This window comes from Amaranthus tricolor, chromosome 14 (genome assembly GCF_026212465.1).
Source record: "Amaranthus tricolor cultivar Red isolate AtriRed21 chromosome 14, ASM2621246v1, whole genome shotgun sequence".
NCBI classification, from domain to species: Eukaryota; Viridiplantae; Streptophyta; class Magnoliopsida; order Caryophyllales; family Amaranthaceae; genus Amaranthus; species Amaranthus tricolor.
This window is the reverse complement of record NC_080060.1, coordinates 4920370-4946387: the sequence shown is the minus strand read 5'-3', so window position 1 is coordinate 4946387 and position 26018 is coordinate 4920370. Positions and strand designations below refer to the sequence as shown.

At 33.7% G+C, this 26018-nt stretch overlaps 2 protein-coding genes and 1 pseudogene across 2 annotated transcripts; 2 read left to right on the top strand and 1 right to left on the bottom strand.

The window, feature by feature from the left end:
- Nucleotides 1-4837: 4837 nt before the first annotated feature.
- Nucleotides 4838-8364, top strand: LOC130799210 (zinc finger BED domain-containing protein RICESLEEPER 2-like). Its single transcript, XM_057662318.1, has 3 exons — nucleotides 4838-6101; nucleotides 8029-8048; nucleotides 8296-8364. Exons 1-3 carry the CDS (start codon nucleotides 4838-4840, stop codon nucleotides 8362-8364), a joined length of 1353 nt encoding a protein of 450 aa, XP_057518301.1.
- Nucleotides 8365-9656: 1292 nt separating this feature from the next.
- LOC130799786 (E3 ubiquitin-protein ligase ORTHRUS 2-like) lies at nucleotides 9657-15360 on the bottom strand. Its single transcript, XM_057663023.1, has 9 exons — nucleotides 14827-15360; nucleotides 12647-13176; nucleotides 12302-12427; nucleotides 11762-11861; nucleotides 11596-11657; nucleotides 11415-11517; nucleotides 11099-11219; nucleotides 10663-10877; nucleotides 9657-10396 (listed from the first exon to the last, which is right to left on the bottom strand). The coding sequence occupies exons 1-9, from the start codon at nucleotides 15268-15270 to the stop codon at nucleotides 9926-9928; spliced, it is 2172 nt and encodes a 723-aa protein (XP_057519006.1). The 5' UTR covers nucleotides 15271-15360; the 3' UTR covers nucleotides 9657-9925.
- A 2657-nt stretch (nucleotides 15361-18017) lies between these two features.
- Nucleotides 18018-25696, top strand: LOC130799789 (glycine--tRNA ligase, mitochondrial 1-like; annotated as a pseudogene).
- The last annotated feature ends 322 nt before the right edge of the window (nucleotides 25697-26018 follow it).

Genomic DNA, 26018 nt, shown 5'->3' with positions numbered 1-26018 from the left:
ACTTATTACATTCATATCATTTTATTTTGTTTTGGATCCGCCTTTAATTATATCTAAATATAATAATAACACAAACAAAAAAACAGACTAAATTCAAAAGAGTAATGCCCCTGCCCGTTGAATTTTGGGTTCAAACTTTCCTAGTATGAAGTCTTGTAAATTGGTTAGTGATGTAAAGAATGTAATTGACTGATCCACCTCACGTTTTATTCAAGTTTTGTCCAATTGGTTGACTAATTCAAGTCATGAAGTGTTGATTAATGGTGACTCAAACTAGTACGCATTATCGAAGAAGATGAGTATGGATCAAAGAGGAGGTCCGCAGGGTGCGGAAAAGCTGTTGCCTCAGTCCGCAGGACGCAGAGTGTGTTTTGTCTCCATTTCGCGGCTCGCGTAGTTGTACACGGCTCGCGATGGCGGTTTCTTTTCATGGGAGGTGTCTTTTGGGACGGTTACTTTGTGTTTATTATGTAATAACTTTCTTTTATTGGGCATTAGTATATAAACTCACATTTTAGGATTAATATATGATGATACACAAAATTGAGAGAGATCACAAGAGAGCGATTAATTTGTGAGTGTGATTGAGATTCATCTTGTAATTCTTTGCGATCATAGTGAAATTATTTGATCTTGGTGCCGGTGGATGTAGCTATCACATTGATAGTGAACCACGTTAAATCTCTCGTGTCAATTTCTTATTTTACATTGAATTTTCTTATTATTTCATTATTGTTCAACGAACTTGTTTCCGCTGTCGCACAACAATACAGATGTTTCATTTTATTTCTAAATGCAATAATTTCTAATAATGTCTAAGTGGCCTTATAAGTTATTACTTATTACAATTATTAAAGACACCTTAAATATTTTAAAAAAATAAAGATATGATATTATTATAAGTTTTGTAATGTCTATTAAGAATTTACTTTTTAATTTTCGTGCTATCTAACTATCTCTCTTATAATATGATTAAGACCCAAATTTTTTTAAGGAAAAATATTTGAGAATCAAAACTATTATTAAGTCATGTGAAGTATTATAGTAAAAAGTTTTCTTCATTGTAATTGTCCATTGAAATTAATAAATCATGAATGATCTAAACCAATTTAGCTTGTTTTTTCAATTTACAAATTAAAAATTAATTGATCACAATTTACATCAACACAATTACAAATTGGTAATAAATTCAATAATATCTTAAATAAAGAGAATGAATATGTTCTATAATAACTATTACTAAAATAATAAATTATACATGTGATAACATGAATAGCATATCTCCTTTTATTAAGTTATGTTCATTGAAATTTCAAATAAACTATATTATACCAACAAATTAAATTTAAAATAACATAAATATGAAAACTAAACTTATGTATTTAATATATATATTGATTTGAATGAAGTTATATTAATAGAGTAAGTCCTTTATAGACTTAATCCACTTTAAAATACTAATTTTAATATTCTTACACTTCTACTTAAATTATTTAATTCTGCTCTTAAAATGAAAAAATATATATATATTATTTTAATTTGAACCGAATTAATGCAAGATTTTTACATAGTTTTGAAGCTACATAATACAATGAATATGACATAACAATTAACGTTATTAAATCTATTATTATGATACGACTTTGTACAAGGTGATGAAAGTGACTAAGTTGATTATTAGTGACCGTCTCTTTAACGTTAAGTGTACGTGGAAAAGTGGAACTCCTTCTCACAAATGAAAGAATTTAGTCGTGGAAATCGGCGGCAAAGTTAGATCTAACAATTATTCAAACTAATTTGATATCACTTCTTTTTCTCTACTTAGCTTTCTTTTTATTTGGTGAAAAAAAAGTTTAGATTCAGGTCAATTATGTCAAACAACTAACTCAACTAAAAATTTAAAAACTGATGGTTGAGGCTCCAAGATATATTATATACTCTAACATGCCCCCTCATACGAAAGCCCATCAAGCTAGAAGTATGGATGCACATAGACACTGAATATTCCACTTTAAATAAGGAGTGCTTGAGATTCGAACTCGTGAGTCGTGACTTTTTGTCACGTTGGCTTTTGATACCAATATACCATAAGGAGAAACTAACTCAACTAAAAGTTTAAATTGATGGTTGAGACCCCGGGATATCTTATATACTCTAACAGACTCGATTGTCCAGTATGGTAAGAGTATATAGGTGGGATCAGCCACTATTTAAAGAGATTTACTTTCTCCATCCATATGATTCTCGATGTTGGAATTGACCTTACAAATTTTTACAGCGAATGAATCTAGAATAATAGTATAAAATGGGTGAAGCAATTATCTATACATGTGTGCGGAACCAACTTGAATATTATTTATGTGTGTTACAGTGTTAGGATTATAAGTTATTGAATTCATATTAATATAAAAAATTTATTAAATGACTCAAGATATGACCTAAACAAGTTTAGACTAAATTTTACCTCTATTTTGAGGGAAAATGACAAATCCTTACCATATACTCCCTCTAGCCGACAGAAATTGCAACAATTTTCTTTTGAATATAACCATATTTTATTAAATTTGTTACAGTTTTATTTTTTCATGACCTCGGATCCCATGCTTTTTTTATTCACATACATATAGATTATTCAAAACAAACTCAATAATCTAACATATAGCGGACCTAGTCTACATTTATACTTTTAACTGATTTTTTCATATCACTCACATATTTCTCTATTTTACAGTAAACTACAAAATACTTTTAACTGATTTTTTTTACAGAGTAGACTATTATTGATACTTTGCTTAGCTTTGTGTTGAAGGTTTAGTACTTAATATTCTTCTTCTATGATGATTTGAAAACATTTGGAGTATGAAATGTGCGGAGACCGTGAATTGCTGCTGAGCGCGGCGGTGAATTAAGCGAGAATGTCGGCTGCCGTGTCAATATTTGCGGCGGTCACCACTCACCACCGTCCCAAAAATGTTATTTGCTGATTCTTAATTTTGTCGTTGACTCTAATAGTCTAATGTCTTTCACCTTTGGGTTTGGACCTACATTAGTCCAAGTGACCAATACACGTATTACACTATGCACTCTTTTACCCTACAACTAGATTTACTACCCATTTAATAGTCAGTACTTCCTCCGTTCCAAAATACTTGTACCAAACACATTTTTATGCAATTCAATGCGTTTGTCAGATCTTTTACATCTAAAATTATACGCAACAAAAAATATAAAAATTGGATATTACAAAAATATGCGACGAGACGAATAAAATAAGATCTCGCATGGCTATGTTTTTTTCTCGTATAATGGTCGAAATATGGAAATTACCATAAAATGATAAATAGCGCAAAAGTTTATTTGGTGCAAGTAATATGGAATGGAGGAAGCATTAAATAGTGAAAATGATAATGCAAAATTAGTGTAACTTTGGTTGGAAATCTCTTATTAAGTTTGATGGTCATACTTATTTCACTTCAATCATTACATTTTCTTTACAAAATTCACCCTATTGCATTATCATTTAGAAAAGTGGTATAAGATGGTAAAGAATATGTGAGAACAAAAAATTTTTTTGCTCAATGTTTTTTTACCATTGGAATAACATGGTACATTTCATAAAATTTTTCAGTATAAGTTCATTGTCATACTACCATTTCATACCAACAACCAATATTCATGTATCATAACACATCTTGCCTTAATGATTAAAATTTAAAATGTTTTAGGGATATTTATTTGGAATAGTTTGTAGGGCTGGCAAAAGCTGACCCGACCTGCTAACCTGATCTGAAACCGACCCGAAATTAGCGGGTTTGGGTTTAGATTTTTGACCCAATTAATTAAATGGGTCAACCCGACCTGATCTGTTTATTAAATGGGTTAGGTTCAGGTTGAATATTAAAACCCGAAAAAAACCTGTTTAACCCATTTATTAAATGGGTCAATCAGGTCAGGTCGACCCATATTAACCCATTTAATAACCCATTGAAATTTTTTTTAAAAGTTTGAAACTGGAATATTATAAGCGCCTGAGCGGCCCAAGCCCAAGTGTATCTTTGCTCTGCGCCTTCTCTCCCTAAAAACCTAAAATAATCATAAACTCCTCCTTCTCTCCCGAACTGCGCCGCGCCTTCTTCTTCCTCTTTCTTCCTTAATTCCTAATTCCTTCTCTGCCGAAGTATCTTCGCTCCATTTCTCCAATCCTCTAAGCTATTCATTCTTTCGGTGTATCCGAATTCCGAGGTTAGTTCTTTCGATGTAAATTGGGTTAGTTCATTCATTTTGGTCTTTACTTTTTTTTTTTTTTTTAGTTTATTTTAATCATCATCTTCTTGTAAAGGTTACAATATTCTTCTAATTTTGTCATGGTTTTGTTTTGAAATGTGAAATTCGTTCATTTCTTGATTTGGGTTTGTGGGTTGTTTTGTTTTGGTGAAAGCTGTGTTCATGAGCAAGTTTTAGTTTTTTAATATGATTAGTGTCGTTTTACAAAGTAAGAATGTTCATTGATAAGTTATACAGAATGAATTCATATGGTGAATTTTGATAAATTTTTTGGTTTGATTTTCAGTTATTTCATTCATTTTGGTCTTATACTGATATTGATAAGTTATACAGAATGAATTCGGTTCAATTTTGTGGATTTTAATTTTAATTTTGCTTTACTGGTTGTTGAATTTACTCGAATTTTGTGATTAGTGTCATTTTACAAAGTAAGAATGTTTTACTTTGTGTATTTTTGTGATTAATGTCGTTTTACTGGTTGGTGATTTTGTGTATTTCTTCAATTAATTTTTATAAATTAGTTTAAACTATTTTGTGTATTTCTTCTTAGGTAATGGATACCAATACCATTGAATCTGAACGTGTTCATGTTGACTCAGAAGAAGATCTGGTGGAGGTTAAGAGTAGTGACACAATGAGTAAGAAGGATCCTAAAAACATAGGTAACAAAACAATTCATATATCTAGCAAGAATTTTAAACGACAACGTAAACTTACATCTGGTGTTTGGGTAAACTTTGAATTTGTGGATAAAACTGATGAAGATGGAAATTTGTTTTGTAAATGTAAAAAATGTGAAAAAATGTTTAGGGCAGATAGTAAAATGGGGACAGAAAATTTAATTCGTCATGTAAAAAATTGTAAAATGAGGACATTTCGTGATGTTGGTCAAATGATATTGGAGAATTCCACTGCTGGTTTAGCAAATAAATTGCCTGTATTTGATGTTGCTATTTTTCGTGAACTATTAGCTCTTGCAATAGTAAGACATGATCTCCCTTTCCAATTTGTTGAATATGAAGGGATTAGGAGATTATTTAGTTATTTGAATCCTACGACTAAAACAATTTCACGTAATACATCTAAGTCTGATGTTGTTAAGATGTATGAAAGGGAGAAGGAGAATTTGAAGTTTTTGTTAGGTTCAATTAGTAGTAGAATTTGCCTTACTTCTGATTGTTGGAGTTCAATAACCTCAGATGGATATATCACTTTAACTGCACATTATGTTGATGATAATTGGGTCTTGAAAAAGAAGTTGTTGAATTTTTGTTTTATGCCTCCCCCTCATACGGGAGTTCATTTAAGTGATCATGTGTGTTCCTTGTTGAAAGATTGGGGTATTTTGCAAAAGATTTTTAGCATTACTCTTGATAATGCGGCTTCAAATGATGTGTTTGCGGATTGTCTTAAGGGTGAGCTTGAATTGTTATGTGCAGGAGAATTTTTCCATGTGAGGTGTTGTGCACATATCATGAACTTAGTAGTTCAAGATGGATTGAAAGAAATAGATGATGCTGTGATTAAGGTGAGAGAAAGTGTGAAATATTGTAAGGGATCACAAGCTAGAAATTTTGAGGAGCAACTAGTGCCTCGTTCAGTTAATCTTGATATTCTTGCGCATTGGAAGGCAAATGTATCTCGTTATCCGATACTTTCTTTAATGGCTAGAGATATTCTTGCCATTCCTATATCTACCGTGGCTTCCGAATCTGCCTTTAGCATTGGTGGTCGGGTACTTGACTGCTATCGAAGTGCTTTGAAGCCAAATATTGTCCAAGCTATTGTTTGTCTAAAGGATTGGACATTTGAAGGAGGTAATTTTCTATATCATAATATGTCTTAAGTTAATATTGGTTTTGGTTTGTTTGATAACTTATATTTTTGTTTGTTAATGAGGCAAAAATGGAATCACAATTGGATGAGCTTTGTGGGTTGGTAATGAAGATTAAAGTTGAAGAAGAAGAAGACATATCTTACCCTAGTCCAAGTCCAAGTCCAAGTCCATGTCAAAGTTTCGATCAACATGAATTCAGCTCAAAAGCATCTTCATCAGCCACCATATTTTAGATTATGATGATTTGTAGAAACTAGAAACTAATTATGATACTTTGTTGTGCTATTTTGCTTGTTTGATGTTTGTTAACTTTTGAAGACTTTTAAGAATTTTGAAGCATGTTTAATTTTATTATGAAATGTGAATATAATATATGGGTCAAATGGGTCAAATGACCTGAAATATATGGGTTCAATGACCTGAAAAAAAAAAGCAGGTTAAATGGGTCATTTTCAGGTTGACCCGACCTGCAACAGATCAGGTCGGGGTTTCAATTTTTGACCCATTTAATTAAATGGGTTAGGTTCAGGTCAAGGGTCTATTGACCCATTTATATATGACCCGAACCTGAAAACGACCCAACCCGACATGTTTGACACCCCTAAATTAGTTTGTGATGGATATGTTGGGTAGACATGTGACACCAATTTGTATATACATAGGTAGGTTTTGGGTTGGATTATTATTGAGATGGGTATATTGAGTTTGCTTACATATATAGAGTACAAATACTTTATGGCTTTCTTGTGAGAAAATTTGAAATTTTTAAGTTAAAAAATCAAAAACATGAACTAAATAATTTAATTTTCAAATTTATTCCAAAAGTAACCGTGAAATTCTTAAACTTGAGATTTGGGGTTGTTCACAGTTACTAACTGGAAACAGGTCAAAAAAGACAAAATAGCTGTTCGCAGTTAGTAACTGCGAACAACTATTTGACATGTTTTGACCTGTTCTACTCCACAAAAACAGGTCAAAATAGCTGTTCGCAGTTACTAACTGCGAACAGCTATTTTGTCTTTTTTGACCTGTTCGCAGTTAGTAACTGCAAACACCCCCAAACCTCAGATTTGGGAATTTCACGCTTACTTTTGGAATAAGTTTGAAAGTTCGATTATTTGGTTCACTTTTTTTTTTTTTTTTTTTGACTTAATGATTTCAAATTTTCTTCTTGTGATTACACTCCCGCACAATTTAACGGATCAAGTAAAGATTTAATAATTATTAAAAATTCTTCTATTCTAATTTCTGACAAAATAAAGTACAAATAAAATACCCAGTGATATTCACGTGAAAAACCTAAAACCAGCTACCATGATCATTGAATACAACAATTAGTTCACTATCGAGTAACACACCCAAGACCTTAGCCCATAACAGGAAACATGAAAAAATACACATAACAGGCTAAGATCAAGATTTTTTTTTGAAAATAAATAAAGCATGTTAAAAAATCAACTCAACTAAAAATTTAAGTTATTGGTTAAAATCTGAGAATATACTATAAAAATGGAAATGCATTCACATGCCCTTCCTATAAAGAGATGATTTCTTAAATGGAATTTATCAACTTTAGCTTATCTAACTTCTGATCTATCACAAAACTTAAATTTTCATTGACAACGGCAATCACTCATATAATAAGGAAAAAGAATGACGTCAACAAAGTAACTATCCGAAAATTAAAAAACCCTAATTCACTACAAATAATTCTTACTAAATCCTTAAAATTCACGGCAGCAGTCAACGTAACAAAAGCGAGATGTTATTGTATAGATAAGTCTCGTAGTAAGTCACCATTCGGAAGTCCACATTGCTTACAATCTACAATGGCATTCATTAATTGATCAAATATAAGGTTTTTTCGAGTAAAAATCTTTTTTAAGTTCTTTAAATTCTTTGTGTAGAAAAATCTTATGGACACAAGGTTAGCGCAGGTGCACGCTTCGTAATTTTGTCTTTAATTGCACCAATGTGGTGCAAATTTTATGTTTATCGTTAAAATTCAAATCATATGAAGTAAATGATATTTTATGGTATCTAATTTTTTTCTCATGGTGGCTCTAATATCAAATCAAGAAAAGATAATAAAAGAATATCATTTGTATTTTCATTAAAGAGAATAATAATTAATGTATACATAAATTTTTTCTGTCCATAGTTTTTCTGGATAGGATGATGATGATGGTGTGTACACAAACTTTCCTGAACGGCCATTCTTTAATATGTTAGGTTATGCTTAAAATTCAAATTTTATGATTATCGTTAAAATTCAAATCATATGAAGTAGATGATATTTAATGGTATCTAATTTTTTTCTCATGGTGGCTCTAATATCAAATCAAGAAAATTGCAATTTTAGTGGTAGTAATTTATCAGAAGTGTTTATTAGGGTTACGAAAAAATTCAGTGTGTTCTTCAAAACTCATATCGATTAGGTTATTGTTGTCGATTTTTTCAAATTAATATAACCCATCACAAAAATAATGTTAGAAAATCCCACAAAATTAAAATCCTCTATTAATTAATAAACCCATAGAAGAAATATACTTGGCATTAATAAGAGAGCTTTATGTACTTGTATTCTTTACATATATTGTATTAAGTTTTTATATCTCAAAACAATCTCTATAAAAAGTAAGTCAATCAATCAATCTTGCCATACAAGCATATCAGAATTATCAGCGAGGGCTTCCTTTTAAGTGAGTTAGCCGAAACTCTTTAGCCATGAAACATCGGCAATGGTTACAGTAGATCGCCTAGCTCGTCAAGGTGTTAAACAACTAGGCACTGTCGTACTGATCTCATCCATGGTGCAAATTTGTTGAAATGAAGGGCATTAATGCACAATGTATGTATTTATGATCGAGTTGAGATTAAATTACATTGCGCTTGTAACCAATGTCGACAAAATACTTCCTTATGTAATGAGCAGGTTTTATTCATCTGCGCTTGTGAACGATATACATATGTTGTTGGTACGTATCACGAGATTGAAACAGGATCGTGTTAGTAAATGGCATAACAAATAGCAATCTGGAAAAAAACCTAACAATTGCAAGCTTTCAAGATCATCATTTGGGATAGTAGTAAAAAATTTCTTACCACATTGGGCATTTGCTTTTTAGCCTTTCTGTAGTGACTAGTGAGTGCTCGATGCTGGATCAGGAAGAACGTAATTGTGCACAGATTGAAACACTTTCAGAGTCATATCTGCAGGCTGTAGTAGATCTTGAGGTCCTGGCCATTCTGTCACTGATTTCTCCACAAAGACAAGAATTGATCCTGGTTTGAAAACTTATTTTTCTTGTCCCGCCCCTTTCTCGAAATATCTAAACTGAAGTAATACATTATGGAGTCCGAAGGACTTACTCGAGTATCCTATTCAACGACTAGAACATATTTTGTAGAGTATAAAACTAGATACGCAAGGAATAAAAGGATACAATACTAACAATTATAATGCGCGAACTAATAATTGACATTCAGCCTGTGTGAATGTACAGCACTCATCCGAAAAATGCATAGAAGAGGGTTATTACAAATAGATCAAATAACATTTACTAATATAAACTCAGTTTACATCAAAATGCAACAATCCTCGGCCCTAAGAGAGCGCATTGCATGAAAGAAGGTACAAAATTAGTTGCAATTGGCTGTTTAGTTAAACTCCGATTACAACTGTGGAGCAAAACGGTTAAAAAATGGCCTCTGAACAATAGTGATGCAGGGAAAAGCACATAAATGTGTTCCTCTAAATCATGTGTTTTACTACACATTAAGCATCTTACCGAGGTTTGAGAATTACTCCAGATCATTATCTGAGCCGACAAGAAGAGGACTTGAAGGTGAATTGTTTCCATCTTCAGCAACTCTGCGAGACTTGCGTCCGCCTGTCCTGTTTGCAGCCCCCTGTGCAGCAGCACTTTTCTTGGGGCGACCTCGTTTCTTGGCGACAGAAGGCGCAGCAACCACAACATCTGGGTCCTTACAGGCAGCAGCTTCAACGAGGTTACCGTCATCAGATTGAGGCTTCTCCGTTGCGACTTCAGCTACCTCAACAGCTTTGCTTTCAGGCTTCTCGGTTGCAACTTCAGCTACCTCCTCAACAGCTTTGCTTTCAGTGTCCTCGGCATCTGAGGTACTAATTTCTACATCTGATACACCCTCTTCATTCTCATTTAGGTCACCAGAATTCTCCCCACCGTCAGCTTTCTCCTCCTCTTCAAACTTACGCATTAATGATTCAATCACACCCATGAGCTCTCGGTTGACCTACCACAATTCAACATTTCAAGGAATTAAATGATTAAGCATTTATAATTCATCAAAGACAGAACATCTACAAACAGGGCTGGACATAGACATGCAACAACTTTCCTTAAGTTCAGATACGTTCCCTCCTCGACAACATTACCCTTCCAAAAAAGTGTCAGCCAGGACAAATTTGCACTTATCCAAATCTAATATCATCAGTGATCTCTAGACATATGACAATTAGCGGCATACAATTTTAAGCTTTACAACAGAGATATACAAACCTGTGCGTTTTGAAGGAACTCTGAGATGTCTGTGGTGCAAGAGGGGCATTTCATTACAGTTTTCTGGGTCCGAAGTGACCGACCACCAGTTTTCCTCTCTCTTAGAAATTTTTGTCCCTCAAATGCACCATCTAAGCAAGCTTTGCAATAGTTGTGAGCACACGGAGTCGTAATTGGTAGAGTCAAAACCTTGTGGCACAGTTGGCAGCTAAATTCTGCAGCACAAAAAAAAGAGCAACCCTTATGAGAAAATAATCACAATAGAAACAAGATCCCAGATACTGAATTTATTGTATTCAACAAACAAGTCAGGACAAGTTGTCTTGTTAAGGAAGTATCATAGCTTATAAAAATTGACAAGCAAAGGAAACACATAAACTTTCTAGGTATATAATCAGAACAGAAATGAGGTCAAAACATCAAAGACAAGTAATACCCTTCAAAATTTTTGCTTTGGAGCTCTTCTTTGAACGAGCAGTAGAAGTACCAGTTCCCTTTTCCTTGGACCATTTGCTAGGTGGCAAAGGCTTTTTCCATTTCCAACAACCTTCTTCTGCCTGTAAAATGGACAGACTAACATTACCTTAATGAAGATAAAACTTGAGAAAAGCATCTGAAAATGAAATACTGTTACTAAAAAGATCATATGATTGCTTTTTCATTTAATACTTTGAAAACCATAATATTACGAAATCTTTCTTTAAGATTCACAAGAATATGGGTACAGTTATGTCACAAACAAGAATACTCACGTCAAAATCCCAATGGGGGCTTTCTTTCCTTTCAGTCAGCTGAAGAGCCTTCTTCAGCTCTGGAACATCAGGCAATGGTCTTGGTCGGTCACCGTGTTCATCACTGTGGAAAAAAGAGACTTAGGTATTAGGCATACAGAATTAGGCATACCGAATTAACAGTAAGCAGCAAAATACCGACCTTGTCCATGGTGCAGGACTGTTGTCACATCTAACAAATAAATATCTGCAAACCTTGAAGCCCTTCAATACCAACAAAATAGATTAGCTTACTAATACTACTCACAACCCAATAGTTAAGGTAATATAACAAGTCTATCAATCATAGTCTGAACTGCCATTTTTACCTGGTACCCTTGCTTTATCCAGCACTTCTCAATTCTATAAATACCATCATAACGTACCCCAGATTCAGGTGCATAATGAGAGCGCTTTTCTTTATGAGATCTGGATGAAGTAGAAAGGTATAGGTCAATTCTATATCTAGGAGTGCAGGATCATGTAGCTACTACACCAAAATAATAACGTGATCGGTGACATGTTTAAAGTAGCACAAAGATGAAAAAGAAAATATAAATTTCTTATCATATAGCAAGTGACTGCACATAACACAAAAAGAATATTCTGATGATACAAAATCATAAATCAGCTAAGGATTTAAATTGCAATAGGACAATTATATGCATAACACTTCAGGATTATAAAAACACCATTTTATTTCTATTTCATATCATTTAAGCTTCAAGGCAATGATATTAGAATCAAAAACAAGTGACTAACAAGAGCCAAAACTCAAAATCAATAACGCAAATCATGGCTAGGTTTGATAAATAAACAGTCAAAGTTGAAACTACTCCAAATCATAACATTATAACTGATATATTTACCTTACAACACGAACTGGGTATCCTTTTCTACAACTAGTCCTAAGTGCTTCATTTCCACTTGTAAACTTCTGATCAGATGACTGTAACTTGTTTGTACGCTTATTTCCACTCAAATCACGTCCCCCACTGGCATTTGTGACATGAAAACAATATCATGTCAATAAATGGCATAACAAAATGACTAGAATAAATCAGGAAATTTTACAACCCAATGAGTTATCCTACGTGTCATCACCGACTTAAATAACTAGATAAAATCACAAAAATGCACTTTTAACTTACACCTAAAGGAAGATAACAAAATTCTAAGGTTTGGTAAGATACGTAGCATCATCAAAGATATACCTTCCTGTATAAAGAAACCACTCTCCGTGATCCTCGTCGTCCTCATACCCTCCAGAAAGAACAACGGATTGTGCCCCGTAATTAGATTGTCCAGCAATGCCACTAACATGAGGGAAGTGAGCCCCCCACTGTCTACATGCCAGGCGATCTTCCCAACAGTCACCGACCAGCACTCCCATGTTCCGAACTGGATCATATTCAGCAGTAATGGGCCCAAGATGATCATGTGGGATGGTGACAAATATCCTTCCACTTTTTGCATTTGCTTTTCCCGACTTTTTAGCCCTTTCTGTCGTGAATGCTTGATCAGGAAGATCCTCATTGTGCACAAATTGAAACACTCTAGGAGCCGCAACTGTAGTTGACTTCGTGGTCCTTGCCATTCTTATAGCAAATACAAGGGAAGAATTAATTCTGGGTTGGGAAGCCATTTTCTCAGGAATTCCCTTCCGACACTTTGCACATGTTCGCTTTCCTTGTCCTACCCATTTCTCAAAGCATCTCAAACAAAAGTTATGCCCACATGGAGTCTGCGAAACAAAAACAAAACTTGGTATTCCTAGGAACAACAACGAAAAAGAACCACCTATAAATCATACACAATCAAAGGCATCAAAGAAGCAAAAGATAGTGCTTGAGTAGGAAACGACACCTGACATCAACAATATGACCAGAAAATTGATAAATAGGTACAACACATCCACACTCAACACAACAAGAAGTATACTTTTACAAATATGTAAAGCATGAAGACGACAGATTAGGAAGCCATTAGAGTAACTCTTCTATTTCCAAGCCAAAATTATTAGTATTTTTGATAAGAGAAAAGGGTGTCAATACACTAACACATGAACTACTTTGGTCAAAATATAAAACTTGTCTTCTAAGCTAGCATGACTAAAACAGTGGGTACATATATAAAACTTAATTCATGTAAAGTTGCAAATGATATTTGCTATCAATGTCAATTTGAAACAAACTCTTTATTATTACTAAGAGACCCCAAGTACATGAGAGCCATTTTATAACACTGGGTTATAGAATGTTATCGTATAGTATCCACACCTAACAAAACAAGATAATATCTAATTGATACGTAGGTGTTGTTTGTTTGCACTTATTCCATATAAATTTTAAATTTTTTGGAAGTTCATAATTTGAGTATTGTTTATTTGACAAAATAAACTAAAAACCATAGTAAATTTAATAAGAAATGAAACTTCTTACACTTATAGAAATTTAATAATCATGTCCACTCTTGATAATAAGCATTTTGCAGAAATTCAAAATTACTTGATATCAAACATATAATTTATGTAAATTCTTAGGGATTTGACAAAGAAAATTAATTACTAGATATTAAGACTTCCTATGGGAATTTAATTCCTATGTTACACAAACAAGCTCTTAAGAGTTAAAAATAAAATTATGAAACATTAATTACGCCATTAAAATCATAATTTGTTAAAAAAAAATTAATCAGAAACATTCCATTCCAATGAGTGGCTCCCAACTATGGTAGAATTTGAAAATGTCATATGAACACAACCTTACATTTGTTTATAATTACAAAGGTAGAAGCCTAAGGAACAGATCCTGTTAAAAATTAATGTTTGCTTATATATGTAGCTGTTAAAACTACATATATCACAACCCTAAAAATAAACTAAATTATGCTGTTTAAGAACGATCAACTACAAATTTTTATAACCGGTATTAATACAAACACCAAATAAAATCCTCCACGGGATACTTAAGAGTTAAGACTACTGGTATAACTCTTCACACGCAATAACCAGAGTTTTAATACAGTGTTAATTGAACTTAACGATGATATTAAACCTCAATTAATTACAAATCATAACTTCTAAAACAAAAACGTCAATTGATTGAATGCATCAGACATCGGAAATAAATAAATACGAAATGCAAAAAAAATGAGACAGAAATAATTCAAAATGTTCATTAGATTTCATAAGAAATCGAAAATCGAAACACTGATGGAACATTTCTGAAATAACTAAAACCTATCATTTATCATCTGCAGATAAATCAAAAAATGAATATAAACATCAATAAATAACAAAACAGAGAGAAGATAAGGTGATGACACAAATTTCAACAAAAGGAAACCAGATACCCCAAATGCAAGTACTTAAGAGAGAGAAAGATAATTTTACAGTGACAGGGCGCTCAGGAAGTTGCATACAGAAGGAACAACTCATGTTATCACCAAGAATAGCCAGAATTTCGTTATCATCCATAACTTTGCCTTGATCATTCCCACCGGATCCACTCCCGCTTAACAACTCCTGACGTTTCCTCGCTTTCTCCGTCTCCGACAACGATGCATCTGCTTCGATTGCTTTTATCTTCGCCACCAATTCACTTCCAACACCGGTAACCGTCGCCGGAACCACCGATTTTCCGACGTCTTCAACCGAAAAACAGTCAGGACACTCCCATTGATCGACGGAAGCCATGGATTCCGGTGGAGAAGCAAGACATTCCACATGCCAAGGAGTTACACATGTCTTACACAAAACCTTCTCGACCTCCGATGGCTTCTTCTTACACAACATGCAATTACCATCGCCGTCGCAGGGAAGCTGTTGGTCCGCCATGGAAGGAAGAGAAAAATGTAGTGAGAGAAAATAGGGAAAGAGGTAGAAATGAGCCAATGAAGAGGAGGTTTTAGAGTTTTTTATAGTGAGTGTGAGGAGAGAGAGGGAGACGGCGGGGTTTTGAAAATAAGTAAAGGAGGGGGTTTGAATTTGGGAATTTATTATCTGTGGTGGTATGTATTTGCTTTATTGTGGTGACGTGTTTTTACACGGTGGATATTGTTTCTTGCTTAGTTGTATAATTCTAGACCGTAAGATTACTTTTGTTTCCTAATTATGGGGGATTTACTATGATAATGCGGATTATCTCGATGGGAATGAGATTATTAAAAAACGGCCAATGCAAGGCTAGTTAAACGGGATAATATTTTTAAATCGTGTAATTACTACTTTGACCTTTGCTTACACTTTAATCTTTTATTTATTAGTACTCATATTAGGTTGGCCGAGGAAAAATAAAAATAAAATAAAAACCATATTCATTCAAAACTTCACTTTGATTTTCTAATTAAAATATGATCTAATTTTTTTTACACATTAATCATTACTCTATGTGTCTTTGTAATCTTCTTGTTGATCATCAATAATTGGTGGTAGTAATTGAAAAAACTAAAAAGATTTATCACAGTACCCAAAATAAATTATTGTCTGATTTTTCTTCAATTATTTTTTTTAATAAAAAATATGTAATATTAATCTTGCTAAAGTTTCCTTTAAAAATAACAAATTATTTTACATGATACAAAATTGACCTATTGATATTTGATATATATGAAACTTTTATGTTAGTCTTTTTAACATTTAAACGTTAATTATAATTTTTATATTTGTCCCTTATTTGATGGGTCCAACATGTATAATTTTTTTTGTTTTTGATCATATAGAATTATAGTAAATATGAGTAATTAAAACATATGGTTTTCTTATTTATATGAAGTTGCATGTGATATTTGCAATCGGTAGTAAATCGAAATAACATATTTGTTTATGTTATCACTAACAAATGTAAAAAGGTGCATGCATCTGACCTCAAAACTACGCCTTAAATGGAAGGAAATTAATGTATAAAAAATATAAGTAGTGAAATAGAATGGTATGATAAAGGAATATCTAATGCTCATAAAAAACCAAATAGTTACTATATTTATGTGTTAAAAGAATTTACTTAATTGTTTTTAAATATGCTATATAATTAGATACAATAATTGTTGTATGAGACATATCCATATATTTACTTTATTTTTCTAAGGATGAATAACCCTAAATAATACTCCCTCCGTTCCTATTTGTTCTTCCTATATGGGTATTTCACAAAGATTAAGAAAAAGAGAATCTTTGGTGGTAGTGGGTATTATTTTAATTATATAATAGTGGGAAGTAATGATTGTATTGGAAGTATGAGGTTGTAGTGGGTATTATTTTAATTAAATAGTAGTGTAAAGTAATGATTGTATTGGAAGTATGAGAGAGAAAATAATTATAAATAAAAGAAAATTGGTACATTAAAAGAAAATGGGGATTTTAAGGGGTAAAAGTGAGATAAAAACTTTCTAAAAATAGAAAGTATTCTAAAGTGGAAGAACTTTTGAAACTACCCGTTATAGTAATGTGGAAGATCAAAAAGGAACGGATGGAGTACATTTTAACATTTTTTCTACGTCAATACCAACTATTAATTAATAATAAATAATACCAATTTTATGGTGAGTTTTCCATCAATATCCATTTTTATCGATTACGTGTAAACAAGTTAAATTATCTCAAAAACTAAATTTATTTAAATTAAAAAACAAAATCTCTAAATGTGCACTAATCCACCCCCTCCCCCCTACACCCATCATCATGTATCATCTCATCCCTAACACACTAACCAACCACCAAATAAGTACAAACCTCCATGTCATATTAGCCGCTAATAACACACCATCCAACCACCACCTATAAATGGCAATCCTTGAGCTTCTAATTATGAAACACCCTATCCTATGACCACCAATCAAAACATCTCTCCTTTTAGCTGATAATTATGAATCTAAATAAGAAATAAAAGTGAATCTATATTCAAAATTTAATGAGTTTTGGGGCTAAATAGGGATGGGGCAATTTCTAGATTCATGAGTTACTTTGTTTAGGGGATGGGGGTATTACACGGTGGGGGACAGGTAGGGGTGGGGGTCTAGCAGTGGGAGGGTAGGTGGGGTTCTGACTGTAGAGGGTGGTAAAAGGGTAGCAATGACTTTTTTTGACGATTAACCTACAATTTTAGGTTACCAATAAGTTAACCAATGTATCTGATTGTGGAGGGTGGTAAAAAGTTGTATTATTTCAGATAATATGTCCATTATCTAATTAATAACATTAAAATTGTAAGTGATAACTTAAAAAAATTACTTTAATCACTTTTAGGTTATAAAGTGATCACTTTAAGACCGCAAATATACATTTGAGCCAATCCGATATAAATAGTTTCACCTTAAGATCGTCTTATTTGATAATTTGTGTAATTCATTTAATGAAATTTTTTTTATCACTTTCTTTTATTTTCATCTAGACATTTTAACTCTTATTATGTTTAAATCTTTAAAGTTAAAAATAAAAAAATATCTACAAAGTTAAAATTGTTATGTACTTGATAATTTTTATGTTTGATTTATATGTCGTATAACACTTTTATTAATGAATCGGGTATTATTAAAAAAAATGTTAAAATAATTCCGTTAGTCTTTGTGCACAATCCGAATTCCGATCGTTGCCGAGACACGGAGGATTCATAATCTCAGTAGTCAGTACTGACTGCACCTTCGAAAATACTATCTACACAAGAGTGGATATATTTCTCCACCCACTACTCCACTAACAATATCATTTTCCCTATCAATTTTCTTCATCCTCCATTAATGGATCCCAAAGAACTCGAGCTTCGGCAACAATTAGCTGAAAAACTAGCCGGTATAGATGTCCAAGCTAACTCCATTAGAGACCTCAAGGCCTCCGACGCTGCTGACAAATCTGTAATTGACGCCGCCGTTGAAACTCTTAAAGCTCTCAAATTGGAGAAATCTTCCATTGAAATGCAACTTCAAGAGATTGTAAGAAGTAATGGAGGTGATAATTCGGCTACTCGAGAGGCTTTTCGTCAAAATGTTACAAATCTGTCAAGCAAAATGTTCTCGCCTTTTGGCGTCAGGTATGTTGATTCCTATTTTGTATTTTAATTATACTTTTGAAGCTTAAATTGGTTGTGAATTGTATAATTCGGTTGATTTTTTTATGTGATTTGATGATTGAAAAATAGCTAAACTTGTTCTACATGATACTCATGATTTTTGAGAGCTATTTAGATAGAATTGCAAAAACTTAATGGGATAAGAATTGATTAGTATGTGGATTGTGTGGCTGATGCACAATTATTTTGTCAATTAATGTATTGCTGTTGTGAAAATAATAAGATTTATGAACAAAAATATTCCATTATCCTAGTTACTCTAGTGCCAACAGTGGCTTCCACTTACGCGGTGTTTAGGGTCAAATTCACGGGCTCATACCCTTGTTTGCGATAACAAATATATATTGTTTCTAGTTGACCTTGGTAGAAACATGAAATACTCTTTGATTTATGAAGGGAACCAAATATTGCCTTAAAAGCCGTTGTTGCTGGATAAGGTTGTGTATGAGTCCTTAACTTGTGCAGGAAACCTCCTAAGAGACTGGAGAGTACTCCACTTGTTTTTGCATGGCAGATAATTTGCATAGATAAGTTTATGTGTTATAAGAAAGTCTTTTGGAGGATGATAAATCCAATTGCTGATTCTCAAATTATGCCTCTTAACATGTTTTACAGAAATTGATTTTTGATTTTTGATTTTATCGTTTACCAGCATTTTGTCCTGCAAGAACACATGTTAGAGGTCGATTGCCCGTGTGTGACGCCGGAGGTTGTGCTGAAGGCGTCAGGGCATGTGGATAAGTTTACCGACCTTATGGTAAAGGATGAAAAGACAGGCACTTGCTACCGTGCTGACCATTTGCTGAAGGATTTTTGCAAAGAGAAGCTTGAGAAGGACCTTAGTCTATCTGCGGAAAAAGCAGCTGAACTATAGCATATCTTGGCTTTGTTGGATGATCTCTCTGCCGAGGAGTTGGGAGCAAAGATAAAGGAATATGGCATTACTTCACCAGATACAAAGAATCCTCTTTCTGATCCTTATCCCTTCAATTTAATGTTTCAGACTTCTATTGGTCCTTCTGGTTTAAGCCCTGGGTATGCTTGTAATTTGCTTAAAACATACCTTTGCTGTTTCTTGTATATGTTTCCCTTGGCTAATCAATAGCTTACATTTTAGTAATCATGTCACTTGGCTGGTTGTAGGTTTATGCGGCCAGAGACCGCACAAGGTATATTTGTGAACTTCAAGGACATGTACTATTACAATGGCAATAAGTTACCTTGCTGCTGCTCAAATTGGTCAAGCTTTCAGAAACGAGGTCTGTAAATATTTTCTATTTTTGTTTTAACAGACCAATTTGGTGTTGATTCGTCAGATTCTGTAAGGGTCAGAGTTTTTGAAAAACTTTTGCCAGAACTTGATTTTTGGGCTGATCAGAGTATCTGCATTGGTAGATTCTAAGGCTTTACTACCTTGTGTCATTGTGTGTGTTGTGGACTTTGAACTATCCTTTGTATCCTGTACTTGAAAATTGTTCTATGGCCTCACTAGAGGTGTTAACAAGCCCAACCAAGACCCAACTTTTACAGGCTCAAGCTTCGGCTCAAGTTTTGATTTGATGTCGAATTGAAATGCAAATCAGTATTCCTGAAATTTTTATAAATATTTATTGTCAAACTATAAGTACTACTACTTTGTGAGAAGTTGAAGTAATAAGTCTCTAATAAGAAACCTATGCCCAAATTACTAATTGAATATTTAAAATGTAACGATATAACATTATGGAGCTTGTCCACGAGCTTTTCTAGCGGAGCCTTGAGCCTTCAGGCTCTAGTCAACTAAACTCATACCAATACTGGAGTCCGATCTGTATTCCTTGTCGTTGCTCAGGTCAGGTAGTACGAACATTGGTACACTGGTGAAGACCTAGTCCTAGCATCATGGAGTGCTCTAGACATTGATGGCATCTACGATACTACATAGTCATATACTTCTTGATAATTGGGAGGGGGGTGATTTGGATACTTTGTTTTTCACATGTCAAATTGTTTACTGTCATATTTGTTTTCAGATATCTCCACGCCAAGGTCTTCTTAGGGTACGAGAGTTTACTCTAGCAGAAATAGAACATTTTGTGGATCCTCAGGATAAGTCTCATCGTAAATTCCGTGATGTAGCAAGTTTAGAGTTTTTGATGTTTCCAAGGGAGCTACAGGTTTCTGGGCAATCTGCACAGAAGATGGTCCTCGGTAAGGCAGATGGTAAGGTTGGTTCATATCTATGTCCTGATATCCTTTCTCATTTATAGTTTCTCTTAATTGAGGTCAAATACACTTTTAATGTTTGGCTAATGTGTTTGTTCACTGTTGCACAGGGCATTGTGAACAATGAAACACTGGGTTATTTTATTGGGAGAGTTTACATATTCCTCACAAGCCTTGGTATTGACAAAGAACGGTTGAGATTCCGTCAGCATCTTGCAAATGAGATGGCTCATTATGCTGCAGATTGTTGGGATGCTGAGATTGAATGCTCATTTGGTTGGATTGAGTGTGTTGGCATTGCTGACAGATCTGCATATGATTTGCGTGCTCACACGGTAAAGTTTCATGGCGATTCTTTATTTTTCACATGCTGAAGTGCAGCTGAAATATTTTTGTTTATTATTAACTTGAACAAATGAGGATATCACACGAGTCAATGATTTATGAGGTTTTCTAACATTGTTTAGGATAAAAGTGGTGTAGCCCTTGTTGCTCAAGAGAAGTTTTCTGAACCAAGAGAAGTAGAGGTAATACTACTTAACTCTCTTTTATTTCAGTTTATTGCTTGCTTGTGTCTATTTCTAGAGCGTACCGTTACTAAGTTTGTAATGTTATGTATCTTTTATATTCTTTCAGAAAGTTGTGATTACCCCTATGAAAAAGGAGCTTGGTCTTGCATTCAAGGGTAGCCAAAAGATGGTAGTTGAAGCATTGGAGGTAATCCTGAAACATACTTTTCCTACTGTGATGTGTTAAGACTCAAGGACTTTCAGATTGCTTTTCGTTTGAAACTACAACTGTTTTCTTCAATTTATGCTGTACCCCCATTTATGCAGGCCATGGATGAAAAGGAAGCTATGGAAATGAAAGCCAACTTGGAGTCCAAGGACAAAGTGGAATTCAATATTTGCACTCTTGGGAAGAATGTAACAATAACTAACAAGATGGTAACTATCAAGATAGAGAAAAAGAAGGAACATCAGCGGGTTTTTACACCTTCAGTTATACAACCATCATTTGGTATCGGTTGTATTATATATTGTTTATATGAGCATTCTTTCTACACTAGGCCAAGTAAAGCTGGAGATGAGCAACTGAATGTTTTTCGTTTCCCTCCACTTGTGGCTCCTATAAAATGCACTGTGTTTCCTCTTGTTCAAAATCAGGTTGCAGAACAGATTACAGAGTAACTAACTTTGTCTGGTATCTCCCATAAAATTGACACTACAGGTACACTTAAAATTCTTCATTGCTTATCTCTAGCGAATTCTGTTTGGGTTTTTCATCCAAAGACATGGTTCACTGGAGAGAAATATAGAAATGAAATGATTCATAAGTCATAACTTGGGTTTACTGACAAATGCAAGTAATTTATTTCAAAGTGATGTCCTATACAGAAGCAAATATTAGTATTTGGGTTGTTTCTTGCTTTTATAATTTCGAATGCTTTAAAATTTATTGAAAGTTTTCTTTTTAATCTATACTTATGGCTGTAAATTGAAAAGCTAAAAAATCTGGAAAGCATTCTATTAAAAGAAAGGTGGCAATAAGTAGTTATAGCTCATGATTATGTCTTGATTTGTGTCGTTTCAACTCTCAAGAGCTGCCTTTGTTCATCAAGGTTTAATTCAATTATGGAAAAGAACTTTTTTAGAATGATTTGGTACTTCCAAGTTCCAAATTGGCATGGTTTGGCATTTCGAATGTGAGTTCATTATTGTATTATTGTTTATTTATTTATCTTTATTTATTTATTTATTGTTTGTTGCTTGTCAGTAATGTTTTTATTTTTTAACACCTCTTCTGCACCTGTAGGTAAATATGTCTAATACTATCTACTCCTAATTGATAAGTTATGTCCCAATCTTTTGGGATTTAGGCTTTGAAATTGTTGTTGTTGTTGATATGTTGACTTATGTGGACTTTTCTTGTGTTGGTAGCATTACAAACTCCCTTTTATTCAATTTATATGTCCCATTTTTTTCAACGTTATTCATCAACTATTGTTAATTTGTAATTTATTCTTGATCTATAAGTTAAAATATAGTCTAGTGATCTTTATTATGATACATTTCAATGTAAATTTTACTAATATCAACTTTTTATAATTCTTTAGCAATGCACAATTAGAAGTTAAAACTATTAACAATTGAAATAGTACATTGACATATGTGACAAAGCAAACGAGACGCATAAGCTGAATACAAGATATAAATTTACTTTATTTTCCTTGGGGTAGTGAAATGTTGCTGCTCAAGTTGTTTTTGCCTTGTGCCTCATTCATCTTGTAGCTTGTTTTTTCTTCAAAATGGGGATACCTTAGCTTCAAGTTAGCTTAACTTTAAGTTTACTCCTGAACTCGGTCAAGGTGGGAGAAACTTAGTGGCATTGGTTGATTAGAGTATGCAAGTGGGAAGTGGAATGTTCGATTTTATCTCCACTTTATTTTCATTGTGTTTATACTGAAACTAAAATTTCGAAGGTGTAAAGAAAGCCGATCCATGAGTTAAAAATTGTTTTATTAAAAGATTATCTGACCTTACTATTTTCTTGGAAATAGTTTTTCTCACTGTTGGATCTTATCTTGCCTTACCATATGAAGGAAATCCATACTTGGTGGTAAAAAAATTGTATAATCACTTCATTTCTCAAGTACCACGTTGGATGTTTGATGATTTACCATCGATATATGGACTCTAGGCATCATACTTTTTAAGATTTTGTCGCTGTAGGCTAACTATGGAGTGCCTCGAGCCCTCGACATTGACTTGTAAATTTAAATTATGAACCATTTACCTGACTTTTGCAGGCACATCAATCGGTAAGCGTTACGCAAGAACCGATGAACTCGGAGTTCCCTTCGCCATCACTGTTGACAAGACATCCTCTGTGACAGTGCGGGAGAGGGACAGCAAGCAACAAATTCGAGTCAATGTGGACGATGTTTCATCTGTTATCAAAGAGGTGACTGAGGGTCAGAGTACTTGGGCTGATATGATGTGGAGATACCCAACTCATTCTTCTACTTCTGCAGATGAGTAAGCACACAAGCAGAAGTGATTTTATCTCAGAAATGGAAGGGTGAAATTTGAAAGTGAAGTTATTTAACCGCAAAAGATTAGGTAACTTATGTTTTTTTTTTGGTGTTAACACATTTTTTTTTACCCTTCACGCTAAATGTACTTTTTACTTTGATATAAGGGTGTTTGGTTTTTAGCTTTTTACTTAGTTTTTTGGTTGGCTTTTGGTTTTTGGCTTGTTGATTGGTCAAAAAATCAATAAAAGTGTTTGATAAATGGCTTTTAAAACAGCTGAAAAGTTGGCTTTTAAGCCAAAATGAAAAGCTGCTCCAGCTAGCTTTTTAAGTTGGCATTTAGCTTGTTGGCTTACTTTTTCTCTAATAAACCGCCAACACTCAAATTTACCAAACATCTTCACAAATAGCTAGCTTTTTCAGCTAACTTAAAAGCCAATAAAAACAACCAACATTTCCAGCTGACCAAACAAGCCAACTAAAAAAGCCAACAGTCAACAATTAACAGCCAATTGTCAAACATCCTAGTTGCATTCTTGATTGATTGTGCACATTGCTCTAGTAACTTAGTTAGAAAATCACCATTATTCGATATTTGTATCAACTAGTTGTCAGGCATATGGTGAAAATTTGAAAAAAATAAGATCATTTAACAACTTAATTTCAAAAATAAGCTTCGTGAAAACTTAATTCCCAAAATAAGCGTTCGTACATCCAAACCTAGTCTCGGTGAAAATCGCTGTTACTAACAGCGAAAGACCAAAAAAAATAAAAAAATAAAAGGCATAAGTCGCTGTTAGTAACAGCGACTGATGCCTTTTATTTATTTATTTATTTTTTGTATGAATTAAACTAGTCGTTGTTAATTAGAAAAATAGCTGTTACGAACTTGAAATAGCCGTTGTAATGATGTTCTATAAATAATTCCATTATTTCCCTACTTCATTATATCCAATCTACATCATTCTTGTTCTTTTGAATCAATTTTTAAAGGTAACATAAGGTATTATATTATTTTTACTCTCAATTTATAAATGTTAATATTATTTTTGAAAGTTCACTTACGTTACTAGATTATATGTATTCCGTAGAGGTTAAAGGAGCATTGTATTGAAGAGCTTTGTGATTGTGGTTATGAAGTTGAGATTAATACAGATTGGAGCGACTTCGATCCAGGGCGTGATTTTGTTGCTTGCCCTTTCTACTTGGTTGACGGATTAGGATGCACATACTTTAAATGGATTGCTCCGGAGGGTACTAAATGGCAGAGAGACTTAATAGTACGACTTGAAAAGGAAAAACAAGAGCTTAAAGATGAGGTATTTAATCTAAAGAGACAAATAGATGATATGACACTTAGGAAAGAAGAGACTGAAAGGATTATGAGAAAGTTTAAGAAGCCATCTTAGTTAGCGACGGTAGTTTAACTTAACGAATGAACTATGTAATTTGATATGGATTTGTTGAACTTGAATGAAATTGTGTTGAATTTTCGATAGCATTTTTCCTATTTGAATATGATTGTCTGTTTGTTTTTGATTAAATTCATACTGCATTCTTGGCGGAATGATTCATCGCCGAAAAATCTGAGTACTTAACATCATTTCATTCATAATAGACGTGTGATAATACGATAAAAATATATACATCTACATATATGTTACAATTTATATACAAAAGAACGAATGTTACAAATATTAAGTATATACAAATGTTTAATATATACAAACAGTATTCTAATGCTAATCGTCCTCCTATACCCTGTCTAACTGTGACGGTTTACGACGCCTCCTACGATAGTAAGAGGCCGTCGCATGACGCTTGGGTAGGGGAGGTGATTGATACTGTGATGATGTGGCACCCTGTGAGGACCCGACACCGTAGTTTAGGCACGTTAAGTCAACCTCCTCAAGATGACATCGGCATGATGAGGAGATGACCCGTAATCGTACATAGTGGTGTGGGACGCAGTCACTTCCGGAATGAAGTGTTGAAACTGCGTCCCTAGGAGTATGCCTTGGGCAATCTCCCGTACGGGCTCCTCTTGGGAGGAGCTGATGACTGATGCAATGCCCTGTGCCTGCAGTAAGACTTAAGTATTAATGAAATGTATAACGTGTAAGTTCTATGGATAATAATCAATGTTGAAGTATACTCACAAAGTGTGTCATCGTCGGTGCTGCGGGAGCGTACTGGGCTGTCGCCATGATACCTCGTGGTGTCATCCATCGACAAGTGTTGGAGAGGAACCACGGCATGTAATCCGCCGAAGTAGGTGTGCCT